Source organism: Anarhichas minor, unplaced genomic scaffold, assembly GCF_050575085.1.
Source record: "Anarhichas minor isolate MPS153535 unplaced genomic scaffold, ASM5057508v1 ptg000006l, whole genome shotgun sequence".
Classification (NCBI taxonomy): domain Eukaryota; kingdom Metazoa; phylum Chordata; class Actinopteri; order Perciformes; family Anarhichadidae; genus Anarhichas; species Anarhichas minor.
Genome location: NW_027466452.1, coordinates 3,306,828 through 3,333,707, shown reverse-complemented (window position 1 = coordinate 3,333,707; position 26,880 = coordinate 3,306,828). Strand labels below are relative to the sequence as shown.

The window sequence follows — 26,880 nt, the reverse complement described above, 5'->3', positions numbered from 1 at the left end:
CCACCCATGACAAACACCGGCTCTCCTTCTGGCTCCAGATACCCAACACCAGACTGTCCGGCAGGAGCACTGGTGCTCTCTACCCTACACGGGGAACACGTCTCCTCTGTACAGGCCTGAGTCTGGTCGTCAGGGTCCGCCACCTCTAAAATACAGATCCTCATCAGTGATAGTGAGGGAATGTTCCTGTGATTACTCTTAAATCAGAGGACTGCAGAGGCTTCAGGAAAGTTAAATCTGCACTGACCTCATAGATATAATGCAAACCATAAAGATGCATTACTTATAGAGCATTTTAGATTTTCTAAAAAAAAAACGTTGCAGCCATTACTTTCCAATTGAACAACAAGGCATGGCTGCCAGCCGGGAAAGATTAACTTCACTGTTCTTTTTCTAGCCACGCTTCAGTGTCTAACCTATAATTTTAAGAATAGAGACTGAAGGCTTAAAAAACACTTTAATCCTATGAATCAATAACAATACATATTCACCAGCCCGCAACTTTCAATTTCGGTTTCAAAAGCACCTCCACTAAGTTGGCTTGTACCGATGTTCAGCTACAGAATGTCTATCACCTGTAACACAAAATACAAACACTAAAAGTAACACGTAGAGTCTCTGAGGAGCTCTACCGATCAGCTGCTGAAAGGACAATGTTGAGAGTTTAATAATTCACTTAACACAACTGTAGAAGTGGAGCATGGGAGAGAAAAGAGAGATTTGAGGGGGTTTCTGGACATTTCCCCACACCCACAGAGGAAATTCCACCCTCGGTGGTGGGATTTAAGTGTTAGTCAACGAGAGCTACTGTTCAGTTAAAATATCACTTTAGGTGCTGAGGGTTTCATCTCATTGTTGGGCTTTTATTTTTAATAACTGGGCCCATAAACACAGTACATCCAACAGCAACACGGGTATATAGCCATCATCCTATACCACTGTCCTCACAAGTATAGAGGACACAAAGCTGTGTTTCATACATCCAGTCAAGGCACTGTACTCTCGGTAGGTGAAATAAAAACAGAGCTGCAAAATAACACAAATGATTTCTTCCTGCCAAATGTTGCAAAATACTTTGAATTTGTAAATCGACTTCAGCACGTAAAGGGACCAAGTATGTGAGCTAATGCTTCAAGTTCAACATGAAATACATTCCAGGGTAGCTCAATAAGTCACGCTGAAAGTGAAGATGCATTGTTAGATATGAACTTCCTCTTACCCTCCAAGAGAAAACAAATCTCAGCCCCCATCACAGACAGAGCTTTACTTCAGATACATTCATATTAACATAAAAAACAAGCCGCTGGTTTTAATTGAACTGGTTTTATGGAAATGTTGTGAACTCAAGTGAAAGGGTAACTTCTTACAGATGTAAAAGAAATACAGGAGAAAGAGAGAAACTAATAACCTGACGAGTTGCCCTCTTCTCAAGGAGTAGAGGAATCAGATGGGGCTGTTGGTGGATGACACGCAGCACAGAGAGTCAAATGAGATGGGAGGGACAAAGATGGGAACAATGGCCATTTTCACTAACAGAGCACAACAACATCAGTGTTGTCAGCCACGAGCTGTGGTGCTCTCTGTATGCCAATGGGAGCACTACCGGCTTCTCGGCCTCTCTCTCACACACACATCATGTGGCCCCTTTTTAATACATTTATCTACCTTGCTCCGAGCAATCCTGAACCAGTGTGAACAGTGTGAGCTGGTGAAAAGGGAAATAGAAGGTGGCGCATTATGAGTGAAAATGCTCAGATAACCAGAGCTGATCACAGTAATGAGTCATAGTTCAAAATAACAGGGAAAAGCTTATTCAAACATGTGACACATTGATGGACACCTGTTCCAAACAAGGTGTCGTTCTTTGCTCTGAAAACGCTGGAGTGAGTGAATGAGACGGTGAAATCTTTATAGTCATTAAAATGTTTGGTTGGATGTGTTGGGAGAGTATAATGGGGGCATACATGTGGAGAGGGAGCACCAGCGCATGCTTATTAGCACTGGAAATTGAATTGCGTCATTCTGTGAAATCTCGATTAACTGGTGAATCTTAATGTTGTGTTTCGTAGGGTGTGGGTCCGCTGCATGTGGGGCTTTCCTCACATCTAGCCCCCAGTGTGGGGCGGCAGGAAGCTGGCTTTTTGTGAGGACGCTGCAAACATGTTGGACCAAAAATTATAAACACAAACTATAAACACAAACTATAACTAAAAAAAAAAATATATATATATATATATATATACACATATACACACACACACACACATTTTAAGCTTCATGATATGGCGCACAGGTGGATTTTAAAGAAGGGACCAGATTTTGCATCATACAGTTCATGGGTTAAATAACACTACACCCAGGCACTTAATTAAGTCAACACGCTTGCCCCACTAACTATTAAACACTTAGATTTTGACAATTTACTTCTTATAGTTTCAAATGGTAGTGCCTACATTATTTAGCACCACTTTTCCTCCACGCTGCCCCCGACTGTAAATAATGTTTCAACGCCTCCAAGACAAAATGTTAAAGAGAATCAACTCCAAGGTCTCAAAGACAACTTCTAGAAACAACTAAAGTTTGAATGAAAAACAAGAACAAAACTACCACTAATCTGACAAGAGGAAATCATATTTAAGGTAAAAATATGATGCATGATCAAATCCACATAGGGGGGGGGGGGGGGGGTAACTTTGTGTCCTATCACCAGCTTAGTCCAGAGCAACAAATCAAGGCAGCCTTGTGGCTGAAGGGGGAGGAGAGAGCCTCAACTTTAACGACAAGAAAAGACGGAGACAAACGGGAGAGAGACCAAATAGTGCTGAACATCTGTTGTGTGCGTGTGTTTGTGTGGTCGGGGCCTCTTATCTCTCACTCTGTGGCCCGCTAAACAGGACTAGCTGCCATCTTGGCTCACAGACAAGGTGGTGGGGGTAGCAGCTCCTGGCTGTGTGGCAGGCTGGAGGAGGAAAAATAACGAAGGCGCACATGAACACTGACTGAATAAAACCACTATATGAGAATGAACACCACAAAGACAGCGTGTATATACAGGATTTGTGGATATAACGCTAGTTTTTTTTCTCCAGAGAGCGCAGCCAAAGTTGTGTGAGAGCGGCAGGGTGACCATTATGCAAGGTGACCGACCACAGAGCACATAATGGAGAAAGAAGGCTGCATAGCGCGAGGAAACACGCTATAAAGTCGCATTGTGAGGACCGTGTGGTGTCCCGTGAAGACGTGTTAACTAACGAGAAGTACGTGGACACGAGCAGGTGTTTGGAGCTGCGTCCACATAATGTAACAAGTGTAGCCGCGGAGGTTACCAAACTTCAGACATTACAAACAAGCTCCATAACAAAAGCCCTCACGCGGACAGGACGTAGCGTCACTTTGTCTTTCGACATCGATAGAAAAAAGTGAAGCGAAAAGATGAGGAAAGTTAATTTCCTCGCCGAGAGCTACGTTAACTAACGATAACAACCCGAGCAGGTTCGTAGCTAGCTCAGGGGGGCTAATAAGTGGTCTTGGTCCGCACACAATGGGGATGAGAGCTAACAGGCTAGCAGAACTTCGGTGTCCTCGCGCTGGGCTAACCTCCAGCGGCTAGCACGGCTAATTAGCCTATCAGCGGTGTTTCGCACGTCGTTCCGGACCAGGGAAACGCGCCGCTCATCTCGGTTTTTATCAAAGTAAAACACTTCCCTCTCTATTTCTAAAGCTTGAAATGAGGACGACAGTGTTTCTTATACATTTAAATGTGTGTCGGTGGTGTAAAACGTGGCAGAAACAACGTGAAAAACACGGTTGTGTGGAATGACCGCCTGGCCTCACTGCCCCCCCACCCCCTCTCTTCCACTGCTCTGTCCCTTCCGTCCAAAAAACTAGGGCTACTACGGACACTTCGCTGTCCCCTTACGACAAAGAACACACGTATTCAGTGGAAATACTGCTAGTACTTATACTTTAGTGAACAAACCCTTTAATGTAACTGTGGAGAAGCGTTTTGAGCAATGTGTGCCAAGTATTCTCCGCTGGGAATCTCACTCACAGCTCCGCTCATTCAGTCGGCCAGTGACTCACCTCTACGCTCGAGCCACCTCGTGTCTCCTGGAAGCTTCAACACAATTAGCTAACGGGGCTAACACTTACACTTTAAAACTAAATTAAGTCTATATTTTATGTTACAAAATTCAACAAGTTGTCGGGTGAACGGACCATGAAACGAATAGGTTCTCCGCGCGGTGCCGGGGGGTTTTCTTTCCACTTTTGAACTAACTACGGGACTGTTGTGCGTGCGTGAGAGCGATGCAGCGGGTGGCAAAGCTAAACGTGCTATTGTTAGCATGTCGGCATGGCAGCTACATGGACCTTCAATGACTTTCTGCTGAAATGAGAACATAAAACACAATAAACCGGCCGTCCTGAACACGAGCGAGTTACCGCTGAATGAAGTGCCCATCGGGCTGAAAACACAACTCACACGGCGGATTAAAGAGTGCGATTGCGTTGGGGGAAAGTATGGAAAACTTACTATTAAGAGCAAATATAAACTGTTTTAATTGAAAAATCAGTGGTTACTATCAACGACTCACACTCGTACTGAATTCCGCTCGACAAAATAGAAAATGCACTCATTCAAAGGAGCATTTGTTCGCTTACCCAACAAGCTCGGTCACTTCGGGCTTTTATCAAATCAACTCCTCGTTAGTATCTCCGCTCGCTTGGAAAAAAATCCACCGTGGTCCTTTTCCGTTTGAAATATAAATAAACAGAGGAAAAAAGTTCAAGTTTCTTATTCATGAAATATTTCTCCGGCGTGTCTCACATCTGCGACCTCGCCGACTAGTGCGCGTTGCTCTTCTCTCCTTTGTGTTAATTTCACTCAAATCGAGTTTAATCCGATCGATCCCTCGGCTGGTCGCGCTCCCGAGTCCTCCCCTCCAGACACTCGCTCACCTTCCTCGGCCAGGGGGGGCGCGCTCCCGAGAATCTCTTATAGAGATAAACAGGCGGCGTGCGCGGTCCCTGACCCTGTCGTGCCTGTGTGACGCTCTCTGCGAGTTCTCAATGTGGGGATTGTAAAAAAATAAAACAATAATAAGGGCGTCATTTGGACTATGGTTTGGTCCAAATTAGATTGTTTGGTTTAATTATTTATTGTTTTAATAGAAAGCTATGAAACCGGGTTGGAAGTCCAAACCAATATCAAAAGAGCACTGTTTTCAAAATCATCCTATTTATTTTTCTGTTTAGATAAATACATAAATGAATGAATAAATAAATGTTGAATGTGGGTTAAGGTCTAACCTTTGCCAGCGGGTAGCTTTTATTTTTCATGTTGAGGCAGATGGGTATTCTATACTTCTGATTTGTGTATGTATCTATGTGTTTATGTATCTATGTATGTGTTTATCTATATACTGTATGTGTGTGTGTGTGTGTATGAATTAGAGATATGGTTAAAATTCCTGGTTTCGTTGAGATTGTTCCTGGAATGCTAGATTGTAATTATTTATGTGAAAAGTGTATGATGTGAATGGAATAAATGTGATAATTAATTCAGTAATAAAAATAAATACCTCTATGCACCTCCTGGGTCAAAGAGTCTTCATTGCCATGGTTGTAACAGGAACAGGAAACTTCCTTTAAATGCTTGTGTGCTGATCATGACTGTCATGAGTACATGGTCTGTATTGAGTCTTTCTTTTATCTGAATATCTTAAAAGCATAGTAATAAAAATCTATACATCTTTATATTTGTGCCGTAGAATGTATCTGCCATTGAAACTAAACCTGATGAATGCTAAACTGGATCATTGTGGAGCAGGGGCTTCACTTGTTACACCACTTGTCTGTCATAGCTGATCGTTTTGTTTTTACACAAATTAAAGGACAGGCAAACATTTAGTTGTGCATTTGAGTGTTGTCTTAAAGGGGCAGTTCACCTACATGTGCCATTTGCTATTCCCTCGAAAACACAAACTTATGGCTTAATTTTTTGGTGGTGAAATAGTCAGTAGCACTTCAACTACAATCAATTGAATGAATAGATCCTTAACGTCTTTAGTATTTTTGTCAGGTATGCTATGATGATTGCTGAGTAATATGTATGTTGATGTTGTCCAATGTCAAGTCTCTATTTGATCATGTGACAAGAAAATACAACAGTACGTGTCTGTATGCGTGCTTCATAACTACTAATTAGCGTTCACAAGGGCCCGTCACACTAGAGGGCACTGGGGCCTAAGAGTCCTCGAGTGATGTCACTTGAGTCAGCGTCACTTGAGTCAGCGTCAGTTGAGTCAGCGTCAGTTGGGGCTGAAGACTACAGGCTTAAAAATAAAAAAAGTTAAAAATATGTTGGTGCGGGGTCAAAAAGAGGCGAGTTGACCAGACCTCTGTGTCCTTCCCCTCATCTCTGCTTGACATTAGCGGCTAGTAGCATAACACACTCCGATCTCTACAGTCACGCAGATCAAGTCGAGTTGCATCGTGGGTAAATGTAGGTACCAGGTTTTGACAAGTATAAGCCCTGTGTGACCGGTGTCTCTGCAACCGTTTTATTCTGATGGACTGTGACGAAGACGTACTTTGCATAAAAACGTCTTCTAATAAAGTTGACACAGAATTCACCTCTGCGATGCCTTTTGATTGTTTTATCAAGACGTCTCTCCTGGTACACTTACACATCCACAGATACAGAATATAAAAGAGGAGGAATCTCTGGTTTTTCTGTGGATATTTTTTTATAGGAATGTGGATTTATCAGATTGATTTAAGGAGTGTCACTGGTTAGAAAGTTCCACATTTTATTGGTAGTGTGTCCATGCAGTGTTGGACTCAAACTGTTCTGGTCTCGGTCTCAACCCCTCAAGGTCTTGGTCTTGAGACACTGGTCTTGTCTCGGTCTTGATACTCTCTGGTCTTGTCTCGGTCTTGATACACTCTGGTCTTGTCTCGGTCTTGATACACTCTGGTCTTGTCTCGGTCTTGATACTCTCTGGTCTTGTCTCGGTCTTGATACTCTCTGGTCTTGTCTCGGTCTTGATACTCTCTGGTCTTGTCTCGGTCTTGATACTCTGGTCATGTCTCGGTCTTGATACTCTCTGGTCATGTCTCGGTCTTGATACTCCCTGGTCTTGTCTCGGTCTTGATACACTCTGGTTTTGATCTTGACCCTCTCTTGCCTTGGACTTGATTCAGTCTCAACCCCTCATGGTCTTGGTCTTGACACACTCTGATCTTGGTCTCGTCTCAGTCTCAATTCACTCTGATCTTGGTCCCGACTTGGTCTCGCCCTGCCTAGTCTTGGTCTCGACACTCTCTGGTCTCATTTTAGGTGGTCGTGACAACACCACTGCTTAAATCGGTGTTCTCCAGTACACTCTGGACCAAAAGTATCTCCTGATAGAAGGTTGCTCTGCTCTGAGAGAACCTGACAGCCCCGTCATTCCTCGTGAGGCAGACATATTTCCCTCCCATTCAGAAGGACCCACAGTTTCAGCTCATTTCAGTAGGTTTTTAAAATCAACATGCAGGGACTTGAAACTTGCTGGAGTTAGGTAATCCACCACCGTGAACATTGTGTCTGCTTCTACTATAGTCATAGTTGTGTTATCAGAGTCTGATTATGAGGTCGAGCGTGCAGATTTGTATAGACTGCATTACTAAAAAGCTTAATCTGACTGTAAAGCTACAGGCAGACAGCTGATTATTCTCCTTCCTACACTAAAACATTTACAGTTTGATGTACCCAATTTGCTAACGGTGGAAGGACGTATAGATGATCAGAGTTTTGCTGAATTTTGAACTTTATTTTCCTGCTATTTTGTCTCCTTTTTTTGCATTTAGTCATGTATCAGATCCCTAAAACCAGCTCCTGTTTATCTGTGTATAACGTACCCAATGATGGAGAGCAACAAAGTATATTTACTCAAGCGGTACTTTACTTGAGTATTTTCATTTACTTTATACTTCTACTGCACTTCAGCTCAGTGGGAAATACTCTACATTTATCAGACAGCTATAAGATTTTACACATTGTTTTGCTAATTTTACTTTATCAGTTTAGCGTGCTAACATTGGCCAATTAGCACTAAACACGAATGACATCAGTTTCGCAGGTATAGGCCGGTGTATGAATGACGTATTTTTGTAGGCCAACCCCGGAGGTCAGCATCACCATCAGTATCATGGGATTTTTCCACTGGATTTTGGATAATTGCAGAAAATAAGCTCTGTGGTACACAAATGTTTATATTTACATGTTTTGTTCAGCAAGATCATTTTCACAAACAAACAACTTTTATTATTTTAGAAGAGTGAAAGCAAACAGAAGTAAAAAGCTAACGGACTATAAAAAAAAACTACACCACATTCTCATAAGCGAGTAAACACAACGAAGCTGTGAGTGTGATGACGTTTAGCAGTCTCATTTAGCCACTTGTTAGCAACTGACACATAAAAGCTTCAAAATTCACGAAAAGGCTACTTGCTGACGTATTTCACATTGTAGAACCAAACGTTGAAATGGCGTTGATATTGCTGGATAAAAAGTTTTTTACGGTTCATCCTGTGGGGAACATGAATGTCTGTAAAGTTCAGTACAGACATTCATGTTCCCCAATATCCAACAGTTGTTGAGACATTTCACTTAAAATGACAACTGTCAACCTCACACTGGCACTACAGAGAAAGTCGGGCCATCACTTCAGTCAGTAGGATTCATCCTCTGGGGAACATGAATATCTTTACAAAATTTCATTCGAATCCACTCAGTACATGTTGACATATTTCACGGGATAAGTGAACAAATTTGACCTACTGGTGGCATTTAATCCACAAGAGTTCACCCCCTGGGGATCAAGAACGTCTGTACAAAATTGAACGCCAATCCATTGAGCTATTTCAGTCTGGACTGAAGTGAAAGACTCTGCTGTATTGAATCTGACGTGGGAGATCTGAAGCTGCACACAATGACGGATGAAAGCGGCCATAACTCACCAGAGCCCCCCTGAAGCTGCTCTGTGTGCACCTTCAAACATAAAACTAACAAATGGGTCACATGTATATTTTACCCCCAGGCCTAGGGAGCTATTAAATGATATACTCGGATGTTATGTTTCGTTAGTCATTGCCAGTACATCACAGTTAAATACTATACTGTTTAAACATACTTACTGTAATTCTCAAGGTGTGCTCTGCGTGTTGGTTTTCATCAAGGCTGATCTGAGGTCTGCAGTCAGCAGCATCCAGGCTGGAGGTCTATATATTTTATAGTCCTCAGTGTCAGTACGCTTTACATTACAACGGAGTACATTTATTGAGGTTGTACAGGGCTTTTCCTATGGAGCTTCCTTTAACAGCAGAAATGCATAGTCCCTCTAAAAACTGTTGACATGAGGTCTGTTATTTATCCACTGGAATAACTGGGGAACACTTCCTGGAAAAAGATTTTGCAGTTCATCTGTTAAAATGTAATTTTCAATTGCTCCACCATAGTTTTGTAATTTGGGTGAACCAACCCTTTAAATCGAAGGGTAACGATCTCCTTCAGGTGATGGGATTGACCGACACGTTAATTATTGTGAAGGAGCCATGTAGTCCCTAACTGCTGCAGAGTAAGTCCCATTAGTCAATTTAGCTGTAATAACACCATACACATGTTTTTATAACATCTTCTTGAGGCACAAATGGTTTATATGTTGCAAGTAATGGATGTTGTTCGTGGTTAATAAATCCTTCATCAAGACTTCATCGGTAGGTAACAGTTTACATTCGCTGTTGAGACAAAAACGTGGCAGATTCCTGCAAATGTAGGAATTTCATGTATGCATTTAATGGCTGAGAAGCTTATGCTGAACTTGTAAACCTTCCCTGACTGCATACGAGTTGAGAAATGTTTCATTCATTAGGCAGGCTCTCAGTCTGGCTGACCTTCATCGGGGAATACAATCTCCATGACCGCTGAAGGTCGAATGGCACGGATCTAAGAGAGAGTCCCTCCCTGCTCATTTTAATGGATAAATCAGAGTAAAACAGCGCGATTCATTCGTTCATACGCCGAAAAGTCAAAACAAGCGAGAAAAAAAATACAGATACGGGGTTGTTGTTTTTTTTGTTTTTTCAAACACTGTATTTTTCCATCGCCACATAACCATCAAAATGACATGTTTAGAGTTTAGAATGTTTTATTATAGTTTATTGTGATAGCATTTTCATTTTTTCTTTTTTTATGTTTTGTTTTTTCCAAAGAACAAACACAGCAAATAACGTCGAGGGGGGAGGGGGGAGGAAGAGAGGAGGGCCACATAGATAAAGATAGCTAGATCGATCCATAGATAGACAGATAGACGGATGCATCAGGTTTGGCTTGATTCTTCCCCCTGGAGCCCCTCTGGGTCCACACACACGCATACAAACACTACATTTTGCTTTACAAATAATAATCGTCATCAGAATAAGATTAATAACTGAATATATAGGAATAAAAAAAATGAACAATAAGAGGGACACAGTGCTGTGAAACCCACCAACAACTCCCTACAGCTATGTTAGATAAACAGAAATAGATGTATGCATCGTCTGCGTATGCGTGCACATACTGTGTGCAGAATGGGTGTGTGTGCATGTGTGGGTGGGTGGGTGGGGGGGGGGGGGGGTGTTAAGCATGTTAGTTCAGATTCTTTCCAAATGCCCCAATTCATATGCAAAATTCAAACTAGGCCTGTTGCTACGACCTCTCTCTACAAGTGCATCTCTGCATGTGTTATGCATCGTCAGCTAGCTAGCTAGCTAGCGGTAAAACGCCTGTCTGCAGAGAAAAGGGTCAGTTGGATTCGTTTTTAGCAGCTGTCCAAATCTCTTTCAGGGGGGGTGGAGTTAAGGCAGGCAGCTGATTTCCGGACACATTACAGGGGCGTAGTCAATTTTTTTTTGACAAAATGCAGGTAAACAATAATTTGGCATTAAAAATAGATACAGAGCTAATGTTACCACAGAGTCTGAGGGAGAGACAGAAGAAGAAGTGGGGATGAGAGGGGAGGATGAACAACAAGTAACCGAAGTAGTAAAACATGAGCAGAACAGTAATATGGCGCTGATTACATCGGGGATCTCGGAGCGATCAACAAAAAGAAAACATTGCAGCAGTCATCGATCTAGCTCTAAACGGTGCACTTTATATATCTGCCAGCTAATTCATGGTGGAAGTCTTCGCTTGCTTAAAAAAGGGAGACGCCTTGACATTTTCAGTCGGAGTCTGTTCTCCACCGGGGACTTTGACTGCCTCTGTTAACAGCCCGTTATCCTTCATACTTGTCGTTTAAAAGAAAGGGCACGGTGGCCCCGATGTAACGGGGCGGTACGGTGCCTTCGGCTTTAAATGAGTTGTTGAAATGCTAAAAAGCCTCTCGCGGTGTATTTTCCCGGCCCTGTTAAAGAAATGACGAGTCCACAACACGTCAAGCTTCACCTTGAACAAGCCAAAAAAAAAAAAAAAAAAAAAGCTACACAATCCTAGAGCCATATATACACAGAAATGTGCGCGATAAATATAGTTAACAAAAAAAAAAGTCTCGGTTTCCAATCGACTCTCCTCTCTTTACTTCATAATGGCGGCCGCTGCTCTCGATCTGGTCACGTTTCTTTGAACTTTCCTTTCTGTCGTTCCCAAAAGGATCCAGTTTCACACTCAACAGTTTGCTCTTTTATTCGCTCTCCAGACAACACTTTGTTTAAGCCACAACCAGTTTGTAGTGTTCATTAAATACAAATCATATGCAAGTCAACGAAAATGACAAAAATACAGAGAGGGAGAACAAAAGATGGCAACAAACAGGAAAGGAAGCACAAAATAACAATCATTTGCACTTTTTATGGACAGAAGATACAGAGGGAGTTGAATGCTTCCTAAACACACCGACATACTGGAATACCTATATATCGTCCCTATACACACACACAGGCACAGCATGAAAACTGACTCAACATGTGGAAACATGTCCTGCTATCAACGTGCTGCGTCATCGTCTTCAGAACATGTACAGATGTGTGTGTATAGACACAACACAGTCACTTGTTAATCTACTGCAGATACACTGGAGCTTTTGATTCAGAGGTTCTGGAATAACCCAACAACATCCTCATGAATTAAGAGGAGTGACGAAATTAAACTGTTGGAATAGAATTCTTCACATCCGGCATGTTTATGTTTTGTTTTTAAAGAAAAAGATAAAAATCCATTATCTAACCAAAAAAAAAAATTGGTGGTGACTCCAAGCTGACTCGGCCCTTGTAAGACTGTACGAAGTCAGGTTGTTTTAGGGGACACAGCCCGCCCCCCCCCCCCCCCCCCCCCCAGACCCATAGGTGTGGGTAAGGGACTTAACGAAGACATGGCTGAGAGACAGAGAGGGAGGGATGAACGAATGGAGCAGAGGAGAGAGAGAGAGAGAGGGAGAGGTTAACAAACTGTTAGTGAGCCTGGACAGTTCTGTAGAAATGCAAGGGAGAGTCGAGAGGAGGAGGAGGAAGGGTCGGGGGTTGGAGGAGGAGGAGGAGGAGGAGGGTCGGGGGTTGGAGGAGGAGGAGGAGTGTTTTGGGCTTTCAGCAGCAGCCCCCTCCAGCCTGTTGGCCTCCCTGGCTACCGGACAGCGTGGAGTTGGTGGTAGGATGCTGGGGTCCAATCTTAATACCATTAGCCTGTGTGGAGACAGAGACAGAGACAACTCACATGAGGTTATTGTAGGTTAGGGGAAATAAACTAAAAGCACATCATCATGAAAAGATCGCACTCAAAAATGATGAAACGTCTCTGCTGCAATGCTCCACAGAATTATCGCTAAGACAACACAGATCACACATCCAGTTTGTTATGTTGTGGACAAACCTGGTCCATTCCTGGTCTACTCATACTGAAATACTTTTTGGGCAAGTACATTTTCTACAATGTCCCTCCTCCAAGTTATTCCTGCATAAAGCTGGGTTTAATTACAATAAAGTAATTCAAACGCACACCTGGTCAGACCTGCATTTTATAGATTTATTGATGCTAATTTGCGCTGTTGACCAATAGCATGCCATCTTGACAGTGCTAATGTTTGAGTTGACAGTGCTAATGTTTGAGGCAAGACAGGGCTAGGGAGTCCAAACTAGATGAAAGCTATCATATTAGCGCGCTAACTGCCACGCAAGCTTGGCTACCCCCTTTTGACACGAGTCTCCCTCTAAGCTAATGTGGCTGGTGAGAGCTAGCATGTTAGCGGGTAGATCTAACTCCCCCGTTCCAGTAGCAGAGACTGGGTGATTATTGAATTATTCAAAGGAGCACCAGGGTGTCTGGTATCTGGTCTTAAAAAGGCTGTCATGTATAGTCGGCTGTGTGGTCTGTACTTGAAGGGAACCTGGAGGCGACAGCATCTGCTCAATGCAAAGAGGGCGGGAGGTGACCAGGTGGGGGTTCAAGGGGGTCCCATAGACGGGTTACTAATACTTAATAGTAGAAGACGTACCGAATGGGGCCTTATTGGGCTTTTTTCTTGCACGATACTCTACATTGTCATTTGTCTAATTTTAACGTCTTCAAAGCAGCTGTGTGATTTTGGTGAATCTGAACTAACCCATACAATAATACAAGTTAACTAACCGATCAAGGCAGAGTTAGAACAGCAACTCCTGTGAAATCACTGGTGTTGTCAAAGGAGTCTAGTGGTTTTGAAGAGAGCTTAGATAACAGCTTCAGTTCCCCGTCAGAAAGAGGTGAGAATATAGCTAAATATAGCATACTGATATTGATATCACATCTTTGATTCCACAGCAGTCTTTGTGTTTCTACTCTGACCACGGAGAAGAACCTCGTACACCGACGCTCTCCCTGTATGAGCTCCTATTAGATCACATCACAGACCAAGCAACAGGTGCTGCTGCGTGGCACAAAGGCAGGGGAAACACCAGCAGCACTCAAGGACAAAAAATGAAAAGCACTTATAAGAGAAGAGGAACCGAGAGAGGCAGGCAGGGTGGTGGTAGAGAGACACGGCTCTTTCACCTCTCTCTCCCTCTGTGTACTGTGGTGCTCACTCACAGCCTCGCTCTCTCTCCTTCTGTATATATTTATCTCTCTCCCTCTCAGCGTAACTCCCCCTCCTACACTCAGTAGCAGTGGTGCCTCTGGGAAACACTGTATGCCTTTAAATCACATTTATTGAGCTAAGGCCATGTGTGTGTGTGTGTGTGAGTAAGTGTGTGAGTGTTTTCTCATAGTGGCTGCCAACATTTCTGGTGGGGCTTCCCTCTCTCTCTCAGCCAGTCAGCTGATGTGGTTTGGCTGGCCGGCCTGCCTTTCCTCCCTCTTACTGTTACTAAAACAAAAACACTGGCTGGCCAGCTCCAGTCCTGTCCTGACTAACACTGCGCTACTTGCTGGCTGGCTAAAGGGCCACATATACACTCTTTACACACACTGTGTTCTGTTCACGGACGTGTACAGGCTGCACGAGGACCGTGTCTGTGAGGACCGCCACATCTTTTCAGTGATGATTTACGACGTGGTTTAGAGTTTCCTTAAGAAGATTGAAGAAGAGGAAGAAGAAGAAGAAGACTGGTAAGTTAACTTACATCCCACCTAAAGGTTCCAGGCCTCTGAATAGCTGCCCGCTAGTGTTTCCGACCACAAGAAGGTTTCAATTTCCAATCAAATATCAATCAAAATTCAAAATTCAATTCCGGTCAAATATTATCTTTGTCTATTGAGCTTACAAACAATTGATAGTAAGGATGTTCCGCTACCTGAACTTACAGTTCTCATTCGTACGTCAAAAATAAATATGAAAGTTAACCAGGCCATGATTCTCTCTGTAACTTCTGTTACTTACTTACTAATCTTACTGTGTAAACATCTCCATCAAACAACTGGATTTATCCAAGTTTCTAGCTAAATACTACTTTTTACAAGATACATAATATAATTTACCTTCGCTCAATACTAATTTTTCCTTAATGGAGCTTGAACGCACTCAAAGCATCCTCTGAAAAGTTGTCTCTTAGCTCCGTTATTTAGCTTGTGCAGGAGAGTGTTGAACCACCGATCAGATCTAGCAGTCGGGATGTCATCTAGCTAGCTAGCAAGCTACATTCATGAAACAAGCCAACTAGTGTGGATGAGATCAATGCAGCTGCTCATGTAATAAGTCATATATAAAAATAACTCTTATGTCAACATTTAGTCTTTGAAACGTTAAGTTTAATGCTCATAGAAACAGCTGCTGCTGCTGCTTCTGACAGAGTAGTCTGCATACAGAAACATCACGTGCTCCTCATCAGTTAGTGCAAAATGACATCTACACAAAGTCGGGCTGAATGAATGAAGTGCAAGGAAATTAATATTCAGGCTCAATATCAGGCCAACGCGGACCTTTCATTCAACAAAACTGACCGAACTCAACCAGCAGTTCTATTTTTGAACATGCACATCCGCACCGTCAAAGTGTGGCCCCCTGAGTCTGCATAACCCTAACCCGGAGGAGGACGGGTTGCACATGTGCCGTCGTACCCTTTGGGCGGCACACAAACATGTTCACACAAACATGGTCAAATGATGAAATCATGTGATCTGCAGCTTTGTTGTTCGCTGACCAAAGCAGGAAGACAAAGTAGAGGATTTATCCCACCGTTTGGTGCTTTCTGTGCAGAGGGAGATCTTTAGGAGACCGGCCTGGAGATGGAAGCCAGCGTTGCACGACGCTCGTTACGTGTGAAGTGCATTTTTGGGAGTTTCGTGATTTGAATGTGGACGTCGTGTGAGTAACACTTGCTGACAAGTGCATACTTGCTGCATGGATAACTGTTCCGCTGAGAGAAGATAACCATCTGGTTGACTGGATATGAAGCTTACTGACTGGCTGGCTGAGTGTTTGTTTTCTCGCCAAATGACTGAGACCTTGTGGGATGTGAAGAATTTATGAGCTGCCGAGAGAGCGAGAGAGCGAGAGAGAGAGAGAGGAGTTTTGCTTGGCTGAAGTCAAAGGAAGTAGAGTTTTTTTTCTTCTCCCCTCTCTTTTTGAGAAGAGAGGGAGCGTGGCAAACCACACACACTGCTGGAAAACTACACAGAGGAGAAAGAGAGGAGAACAAAGACTGGAGGAGAGGAGGTGACAGCCTTAAAAAAAAAAAAGAAAAAGAAAGGAGACGTTTGAGGGGGAAGGGAGAAAAATAAAAAATAAAAGTGCGTCTCACCTCATTGTTGATATCAAACACTCCCTCCTGGATCTTCTCATAGATCTCCTTGGCTGTGTTGATGAAGGCCTGAGATAGAGACAGGAAGTGAGAAAGGACAGAGGGAGAGGAGGAGATTCAAGTTATACGTGGATGTCCACAACTAAAACTTTTGATTTGTCAAATATTCCATGTATGTGTGTTAAATGCTGGCGAGAGGCTCAAACATTCCACGTTTCAGAGTTGAGACAAACAATGACCAAAGTTTGGGATGTCCAAGCTTCCCAGCAGCACCTGAAGGCCACAATGTAACCGACATAAATAAAGACGAGCACCGGTCATCGCATTAAGTAAAGAGACACCTACTGGGAGGCTCATGAGACGCAGCCAAATATTTAAAAAACGCAAAAAGTATATGTAATTTTTCGTGAAAACGGGCTAAAACACACATAAAGGTAAGCTAATATTTCTAAAGGAGCCAAATCATGACGGCTCTTAAAGAATTAGTTCCACCTTTTTATAAGAACTATTGTTCTGAGAGGGAAATGAGAAGAACGGTGTGAATCTCATGTCTGCGTTCAGAATAGAGCTGGAGACAGGACGTAGTTAGCTTAGCTTAGCATAAAGACTGGAAGCAGTGGGAAACTGCTAGCTCGGCCCTTTACAAAGCTCCTTATCCGACCACAAAAACATTCACCGGGGACTAGGAACCTTTTGTGTTTCGACCTTAGGGACCACGGGTCTAAATTAAGTTCCGGGACATTTATTTGTACTCTCTGAAAGTACAAGAACTTTTAGGGTGGAGTTTTCAGGGATGACCATCACTTCATTCATAAAAAAAGGAAGTACTTTAGTATCGATTCAGGACCATTTTACGACGAGGGGAGAGCATTTCTCTTGGTTCGATAACAATAACAGTAAAATTAGGCTTTGCTGTCGGCTATACCGGCTTGTTTAATAAAAAAAAAGAAGAAGAGAGCGAGCGGTAGAAAAAAAGAGAGACGGCGTGGCAGTGAATGAGAAAAATTGTTTCACTGCATTTACGTTCTTAAGTGCAAATAAATAAATAAGCGTCAAACACTCAACAGATGGTTCAGTGTGGAGACAGACACTCTCTTCTGGATTTCATTCATCTCGTCAGACGTGCAGCAGTAATACTATGCAGCAGTGAAATAAAAACCCAGGTATACTCTTCTGTTTTGTAATGGAACAGAGCAGACACACTGAACCGAGTGTTTACCCAGCGACCACCAGCAGCCCTTGTCCCATGTCCTGTTTTCATTGGTTAGTAGTCACAGGTCTTTACACAACAACGGGCTGAAGGAACCTTTTACTTCCTTGCAAAAGTAATCCTGGCACTAATATGACCTGGAACTTCTGGGTGGAAACACCTAAAGCTCACAAATGAACACGTTGCGTCTTTAAAGTCGAGGTTTTAGGGGGAGTTGTGAGCTGGAACCATCTCTTGATGAACCACAGGTGAGCAGACTCACTGCACAGAGGCACTGAGCCGATGTTTCAGTAGGAAAAAGCTCCACAACACGTGTCTAAAACCACAAGGCCTGACCCATTCTGGAGTTGTGAGGCAGATAGTGAATAGAGGTTCAGAGTTTTAGAAATCGAATGACGATATTTTGACCAATAGTTGCTTTTATAAAAACAAAAGGTTTTGATTTGGATTCCTTACATGAGGTTTTTTTCTTACATCCTGATGTCGACATTTCACTGAGTAAAAACCAACTTGTGGACAAACTGTAATGGTGACACTGTTTTCTAATTAGGTTTACGACAATGTATTGTTACTTATTTAGAACAATACCAGGCCGACTTATCAGTCCAGCTCTAACAAGTGCATTTCATAAAATGTTAAACGATATCTGTATTATTTTATCAATTAATTTAGAAAAATTGAGAGCTAAATATTTGTATTTTATATTTTGACAAGCTTGATTGTAAATCAGGCCGTCACTTGTTGTGTAGCAGCTGTAGGAAGTTAAAATCATATGAAATAAAACCATTGCTGACTCTTCTGTCCCCCTGAAGGACAAACTGCTGCTCAACACGTTGGTTTGTTGTTGTTTCATGAAGGAAGACGCTCTAAAAGCAGTTTTGTTTGGACTTAAAGAGATCAAGATGTGGACTGTTTTAAGAAGTAAACCTCTCTGAACACTTTCAGAAGAGCGTGATAGAAGCTGCACATTTGCTTCTTCTTGTCGACAGCTGCTACAAGAAGATCACACACACACACACACACACACACACACACACACACACACACACACACACACACACACACACACACACACACACACACACACACACACACACACACACACACACACACACACACACACACACACACACACACACACACACACACACACGAATAAAGTGGAATTAAGCTCCCTGAGCTACTCGCCTGTAACTGTGATATCGCTGCATTTGTCTCAGGGGACAAGTCTCTAAGTGTCTCAGGGGCCCAAAGTGGAGAGCAGCTCGGATAAACTTGTTGTATGATCTACGGAGGAACAACGGAACACCACTACCCACTGCAACTTTGTCAGGCCGAGAAGAAGTGTGCGTCTTCAGCAGAGTCATTAAAGACCTGAAAATATGTCCTGAACTTCTAATCTGACACAGAGTCTGAAAATAGACAGAGGAGCCCAAGGGTGCTCCCTGGTGCACTCTGTCCTGTTCACTCCTGTCCTCCTTCCTTCCTTCAACATATCTCCGTGGCCCTTGTTCCTTCACGGCTCCCCACACCTCCTTCTCTATGAGACTTAGATGTGTGTGGACTGTTCGACGGGGGAGAAAAATAAAGGAGGAAACAGAAAACTGAGGAGAGAACATTGAGAAGGAGAGAGAATATTTAGAGACAGGAGAGATAAGAGCAGGGAGCCTTTTTTGATTGTGGGCCATATATAGAATAATATAGTTCACCATTACAATGTTTAGTGGTGTTCTCATATAGTACAAAAAGCATTTCTGTACCTGCTGCAATCTAAATGAAATGAATTCAATACTTTTGAACTATAATACAGTGCATGGCCTGAATGCTTAAAATATTATGATGTTATGTGTAAAACTGTAAGTAAGTCAAATTAAAACAAAAATGGGTTTCTGTTCATGGCCTGAGGACTCTTCAAAGATTAAGATGCTAATGTAAACGTAACAATAATTAACTGAGTCGACATCTTGACTAGTGTTTAACTAGGATATGAAGTGTACATACAGTGACATTTATTAGGAATATGATCAAACCATATTCTAGTTAATTTTTTTTAAATTCAATGCGGGTCATTTCAGTTTAGTTAGGCCATCCCGGGACTAGAGGAATAGTTACAAGTAGAAAGCTGAAAAGAGATGTAAACATTTCAGCAAAAAAAAAGGAGAGAAGTGAAAAGAAATAGAGGAGAAAACAGAGGAGGTAAAAGAAAAAGGAGAAATAAAGACACAAGGACAGAAATGAGCTGAGGGAAAGGGTCTCGAGGAAGGGAGGATGTAAGGAAAGAAGAAAGGAGGGGGAGATGAGAGGATGCTTACAGGAACCGCTCTCTAAGGAGCATCCATCGGCCTGGTGTCCACCCACAGACCCTGGCGACAAACCCGGCCCACCGATTGGCTGCTGGGTGTCGCTGAGGGGGAGGCGGGGTGCAGGTTATGAATATGTATGAACTATAACTGGTTGATATACTGCTGAGAGAGAGAAAGGGAGATGATGGAGAAGAGGGAAGAGGAGGAGGGGAGGAAGAAATGAATGGAAGAGGGGCAGGAGGATGCGGAGGAGGAAAGGGGAGGAAGACACTCTGGAGGAAGGGGGGAGGAAGATGTGGATGGAGAGTGGGGGGGTGAAGGAGGATGGGAGGGAGGTAAAGAGCAAATGATGGACGTCGAGGGATAAGGAGGGATGGAGCGAGGAGAGATGAAGGGAAGAGAGGAGCGGTATCGGGAGGATTCAGAGGACACTAATGAGACAAATTAATCATAACACACACACACACACACACACACACACACACACACACCTCCCCCCTCATCTTAACCCCGGAGAGAGCTCCACTCAACAGTGGTGTGTGTGCGCTTGCAGCATGATATAGGCCAATCATAGCGAGGGCTGGGGAGAAAAATAATCGATGTAAACAAACACACACATGCGTACTCTCTGCAGTGTCCCAGCTGGCGTCGGATGGGATTATTTATGTGATTGGATAAGTGAGAAAGGGTTCCCCGAGGACCGCCGGCACGCATTCATTACACACCACCACCCAGGGGCGTGGCTCCGCGAGAAGGGCGGAGCCACGCGCTAACTGCACTTTGTGACGTGAATAAGGTCTTTGGCTCTAGCGTGGCGGCGACCCATGATGGGGTGGGGGGAGGGGGTTTGCTCCAAGTGTGGTAGTTCTAGTCAGGGGAAGCATCTACACATACAAGCTAGTACATTCAACTATAAGACATCAGATGGTGTGTCACGACCTGGCTCTGAGGCCCTGACACTGGTAAGGGAGATGCAGACAGTTGACCAAAAGTAAAGAGTTTATTAGACCTAACAAGGTATCTAACTGGCAATGGTGGTTGTGAACGAGCTGTCCTCGTTCCTCCACGGGGTGATAGGAGAGCCTGCTGGTTTAAAGCTAACAAATAACATTGATTGAATATTTATCATCCATCATTATTCATAATACGTCCTCAGCAACAATCACTGTTGTGATAGTGCGTGTTGTTGTTGGTTTATCATTCAGCGGTGTTAATGAGGTGGGCGGGGCTCTAGCTGCCATTGAGGACGCCAAGGTAAATGTCCTCTGTATCGTTTCTGGTTATTTGGGGTTTTAGCGTAACTTGAGGAGGAGTTTCCCCATCTACAATTACACCCAAAGTTTGTTTGTTTTCCTGGGAATCCATGTGTGAGGACAGTCTGAGTCCAGCGTGGGTATGGCGGAGTCTGCCGCAGACTGATCCAGATGTGGTGAGGGTGCATTAGGCTACCTGAGATCTGTCACAGACTTATGGTTAGCCACTGCGTGTGTGGTTCTACATGGATGTGTTGTATTCACTTTCTTTAAGTGGGTGTGAGGGTTTTTTCCCTTCCTATTGTTGCATGTTCTTGTACTTTACTATATTATTGTGTATTACTATATGCATTTGAATGTAAAGAAAATGAATCCTATTTCAATAAAACAGCTTGACAGTGTCTTTTTAATACTACATTTACGGCTACAAACAGTAAATTACTATTACCAGTAAATAACAAAAACAACCTTATTTTGCTCATGTACACTGGTGTAGAATCTAATCTACATTTGTCATTAGAATGGTTAACTCTTGATAATGTATACAGTAAATATGCAATAAGTCACATTGCATCACATTAGAGGTTGAGGACACAAATTGGACTAAATGTGATTTGTAACACAGCTGGTACCCTGTTACCCATGATGCTGTTCAACAATGTGCTCGTGACGAATCATCATTGCAGCCCGGCTTGGTGATTTACTTGGTGATTTACACATCCCGACATATTCAAAGATATGGTGTCCAGTGAAGTTTATGCTTGCATTGTGCACATAATGCGTGTGTGAAATCCTGGTGTAGATCCGTCTTACGAGAAGAGATTTATATGTGTCATCCTGTGTCTTTTTTCCCTATAGGGCTAGCAATAATAATAGGTCATAATGATGAGAATTATAAGTGCGCTGCAGACAAAGTGCAGATCCACTTAAGCAAACAGAGACAATGCAGAGAATAAAGTCAGCAATTTTGTGTCTCATTTGTTATTATTATCATTTGATTGATGTAATTTATCGGATGCAAAAAAGAATATGATATCGGCATTTTATATCGGCCATCAGCAAACCCTCATCAGTGGACCACTAGTCTATAGAGCGTCCCACCAGTTGTCCCTTTCCAAATGTAGCCTGAATAAAAGTATATCTGGGTATATCTATGTACTGTGTATGTGTGTAATATTACCTCCTCGACATTAGAGGCAGTCTTGGCTGAGGTCTCCATGAATATGAGGCCGTGTTCTCTGGCAAACGCCTCACCCTCCTCTTTCTTCACCTCTCTCCTCGACTCCAGGTCACTAAAAACACACAGACACGTTAATACGATCACATAACGTGTTTTCATGGTCAGCCAAAAGGAAAACAATCGTAACCTAGAACATTAGTACACCCTCTGAACAGTGAGGAGGAAGCTAACTCGAGTCAGGACCACTGAAGTTCTGTGACATAAATGACGAGTTTTCTCTCCTGAATGAAACCAAGATGTGTTCATGATGACACATCAGTGATAAGAGCAGCCAAAGATGACTCCGGCTTTGTTGTTTTGCATGTATGGTGGGGTACCTGTCAATAACCAGCTGAGGTCTGTTGCAGAAGTAAACTTCCTCATTTAAATTGAACAAGATAATGTAATTACCAGAGTAGAATTAGTTTCTGCAATTCTAACAGCAGCAGATTTTGACATAGCAAAAACTTACACACCACTGTTATGTAACCTCAGGTGCATGAGTATGTGTCACTGGTTACCATGGTGATTGGGGCACCAGGGTGAAGGGGCAGACTAATTAAGAAAGGTTAGACAATGATTTTCAATAAATCTACCCTGGCCCAAATTCAAAAACCTTGAATCCAATAGACAACATATTGATGTCATCAGAGAGATATGACTCTGCTGAACGCGGTGATGTAATCTTTATGTTTGTGAGCAGGTTAACAAACAGGTATCTGCTTTCTTTGAGAAGTTTGTGGTCAGATTTAACATGGAGTCTAATGGAGCAGTTGGTTGGAATTCATGTCGGTTTCAGGCTACCTGAGCCAAATGTGTAAGTCTGTTGGATTCCATAGCGACCAGCACAAAGCTTCCTACGTTTTGACCTAAAATGGTTGATGAAGGATGAAAATTGTGGGAATGAGAGTTTGGAAAAATTACAGAATATCTTTCAAGGTCCTCTCTACCCTAAGTCTGAACATATCGTCCAATACACACCCATTATAAAATCTGAAACTTAAACCGGGATCTCATGAAAACTGTGCTCGCTATCAAAATACCCATTTGTTTTGTTGACCTTTCAAACTCTAAATCACTTTTCTACGTTAAAGTATGGCGAGTCAATATGGGCCCATATCGCTCTCTTCATGCCAAAATCCTGTGTGTGTGTGCAAGTAAGTAAAATGTATTTTTATAGCTTTTCACAGACTGAAGTCACAAAGTGCTTAACAGGAGCGGTATTTCAAAGAAGAAAACATAAATAACACAATGTGACCATAAAAGGGCAACTCATTTACATGAAACGTATTTAAGAAGGCACAATAAACAGAAAATACACAATATAATCTGATTAAAAAAGCAGACCTGGAGCATGAATTTTACCCAAACGCCAGTCTTAACAGGTGTGTGTTGAGCTGATTTCTAAACAAAGTCACTGACTCAGCAAACCGTCGGGGTGCAGGCAGAGCATCCCATAGCTTTGGTCACCACGGGTCTTAAGGCGAGTGCGTGGGACAGACAGAAAGTTTAACACGTTTGACCTGAGAGCGGGGGCGGGTGAATAAGGGTGCAGTAGTTCAGCCACATGTGCAGGAGTCTGACCGTGTAGTGCTCTGTAAGTGACAGGGAGCATTTTAAAGTGGATCCTTTATGCTACAGGGAGCCAGTGAAGAGATCGGTGTACGATACACAAAATCAGTATGATACACAATCTTAGTATGTGAAAATTTCTCGCAGGTTTTTGCAATTTTCATTTTTAAGAATCTCTGAGAAAAGTCATAGCACACCATTCACGATCAGGCCGCACGTTTTGATGTATTTGTTGCGCCGGTGTTGGCGAGCATTTCAGCCTTGTTGCGCCATAGCCACACTGAGTCCCTCATTTAAATCTGACTAGAGATATTATCTAACTTCATTTGAACACAAGCTACAGTGTAAAGTTAGGACGAGTTAAACAAACCATTGTAAAACAGCACAACCCTTTTAAACCCGGCACACAGATGATGGTCCGGCCCTGTGGAGGACCGTCACTGTGTGATGCATCTCACCTCTTGTTGCCAATGAGCATGATGACCATGTTGGAGTTGGAATGTTGGCGAGCGTCCTCTAACCAGGTCGTCAAGTGGTTGAAGGTGTCCCTTCTGTTGAAACGAGCACAGATAATACAGAAACCATCAGAGATGAAGCACCGACCAATCATGAAGGAGCTTTACAGAACACACTGATATCAGATTTTACTCTCCCTTGTGTGGTGAATGGTGTTCTTGCCACTTCCTCTTGTTCTAGTTTACTGTCCTCAAGCCTGAGGCATCATGTCTAGAGTCCCACTAGTGGCCCCTAAAGGTTGTAATATCCAATGTGCCCCACAATATTATAAACTATTTACTACACAAAATTAACTCCAAAGCAGTGAGTCTACTAACTAGGTCACAGCTACACGCAGGATTCTACTCGGGCTGCCCCCTCTTTGGCGACTAAGATTTCTTTTATCGATTAGTCGCTTTTCATGCTGAATGACTCATTTCCAAGAAGACGTCTCTGGTAAACACAAAATTTAAAGTGGTGCATTTGTGTGAGAAACTTTAACAGATCGATCGAATCAACTAAGAGATGAGTTGACTAAATTGAGTGTTAGGTGACTAAGAATTTATTTAGTCAAAGACAGTTCTAGATTGTACTTCTGGGGAACATGAATATCCATAAAAAAATAAAAATAAATAATAGACAATCTGTTTTATTTGTTTTTTACATAGAGAAAGCTGGTGGAGGGGAGATTTTGACCTGATGGTTGTGCTGGACAAAAAGGTCACAGGGTCGTGGCAATCATGCGGAATGAACCTCTGGGGACCATGAAGATCAATAACAAATTTCATGTTAATCTGGCCAGTAGTCGTCAATATATCTAGCTCTAGACCGTAGCGTTGAATTGATGGAAAGACTGACTTGGGGTTTGAAAAGAGAAGCAGCTAATACCCAATTCATCAGATAGCTATCCGATCTTAAAAGAGCTGCGTGTAAATGCATCCAACACGGGTTGAAATGTCCTTAATGGATGGGTACAAAGTTTGGTTCAGACGTTCACGGTTACCAGACAATGATCCTCTGACTTTTACTCTCAGGCTACGGGATGGATTGCCATAAAAACTGGGTTCACACATTCACGCCTGTCAGGATCAATGGTAATCACTCTGGTGATTCCGAACTTTTCATCTAGCTCCATCAGGTCTTGTTGTTGTACAACACTTTGGCTTTATGATCAAATACCTGCAAAACGGATGACATTCCCCTTAACCTCAGTTAACAGTGTTAGTGTGCAAGGGTTAGCACACTAAAGTAAGATGTTGAACATGGTGAACGATAAACCTGCTCAACACCAGCTTGTTAGCATTGGTATTGTTAGCATGTTGGTGTTAGCATTTATGCTCGTACTTTTCTCTCCGTGAACTCCTGAAATGCGGATTTTTCTTTGTTGCAGCTATATGTCGATGTCTAAAAACTCTAAAACATCATCCTAATCTACAATATTTGGCAACTTCCCATGTTGAGGAAAGGATGCTTGTGATAGGACAGGTTGAACTAGGGGTATTTTGAACTTTTCAACTTGTTGTCATTGTTTCTCATCCAAGTTCACAATGTTCCTGAATGCAGCTTGGCTGAGCGCTGAGGTTCCTTCTGATTGGTATTTGTTACCTTGTGATGTCATAGACTAGCAGAGCTCCTGCTGCTCCTCTGTAGTAAGACCTGGTGATGGACCGGAACGACTCCTGACCAGCCTGCAGAAACACATACATATATTAATAAACAGAAATTGAAATCTGAATAATTGAAATGACCACACACAACTGCTGGCCCTCTTGCTTTTCTAAAAGAGTCAGGCCTCATCTGTCCGTCCTACAGGTCCTCCTCCATCAGTCCTACTTATCTACCAGTCCTGTTTATGTAGTCTAGTCCCAGACATGTCCTGTGCCGGCCCTGATTCTCTAGCAGTGTCCGGCTCCAGGTTTTCCATCAGCTGGAGAAAGGACAGGACAGAGCAGAGCCTGTAACTGGATACAATGGACTTCTCTCTTTCTCTCTCCGTCTCTTACGTCGTCACAATCCCTTTCTTTTTCTCTGCTCGCGTGTATAACTTCCCAGCTTCCTTATTTACGAACAACATGGCAGGCCAAATCAGCTGTGGTGTCATGTGGATTAAACCTGAAGCATTGCCCCCCCCTGCCAGGTAACCTTGTTCCCCCAACTCTCCCTTTCCATTATCACCCCTCATTGTTTCGCCTCCTCTGTCTCTTCCTTGCATCACTCATCGTCTCATTCTTTCGCCATGAATCGCCAGGCCTCCACTCTTTCCATCACTCCTTTCACCATCTAGCGTTCTTACCACCCCCCCCCCCCCCTATATTCATCCTCTGTCTCCATCCCATGTACAGTAACAATGTTGTCTGTGTTTCACCCAGGCCAGGGTAGAAAACAAAACGCAGCTCTATGCTAGCAGCTGCAGTGCTGCTCTGCTCTGCTCTGACCTCATCTGAAAAACCAGACAGTCAGTCAGTCAGAAACACAAGCAGTCGGTGAATCACTTAGCAATCAGAGCACCAGGCTGCCAGTTTGTCACCCAGGACCTCAGTCTGGTTGCTCCCCGAGTCAGAGAACGAGTCACCCGGTCGCTGAGCCAGTTAG

At 43.0% G+C, this 26,880-nt stretch overlaps 2 protein-coding genes across 5 annotated transcripts in view; both read right to left on the bottom strand.

The window, feature by feature from the left end:
• Positions 1–4,966, bottom strand: part of chd7 (chromodomain helicase DNA binding protein 7) — a 70,342-nt gene extending 65,376 nt beyond the window's left edge. For 2 of the 4 annotated variants that reach the window (XM_076079567.1, XM_076079596.1), the window contains exons 1-2: positions 4,663–4,966; positions 2,876–2,959 (exon numbers count right to left, since the gene is read on the bottom strand). The gene's annotated coding sequence lies outside the window, so the exon portion shown is untranslated. Of the gene's footprint in view, positions 1–1,665; positions 1,706–2,875; positions 2,960–4,662 lie in introns of all 4 variants that reach the window. The other 2 variants (XM_076079577.1, XM_076079588.1) reach the window with 2 other exon arrangements.
• Positions 4,967–10,175: 5,209 nt separating this feature from the next.
• Positions 10,176–26,880, bottom strand: part of rab2a (RAB2A, member RAS oncogene family) — a 28,255-nt gene continuing 11,550 nt past the window's right edge. The window contains exons 4-8 of the mRNA XM_076079554.1: positions 25,894–25,976; positions 24,252–24,344; positions 22,183–22,294; positions 16,237–16,305; positions 10,176–12,705 (exon numbers count right to left, since the gene is read on the bottom strand). Of these exons, the coding sequence (XP_075935669.1) occupies positions 12,610–12,705; positions 16,237–16,305; positions 22,183–22,294; positions 24,252–24,344; positions 25,894–25,976 (453 nt within the window). The 3' untranslated portion in view covers positions 10,176–12,609. The remainder of the gene's footprint in view (positions 12,706–16,236; positions 16,306–22,182; positions 22,295–24,251; positions 24,345–25,893; positions 25,977–26,880) is intronic.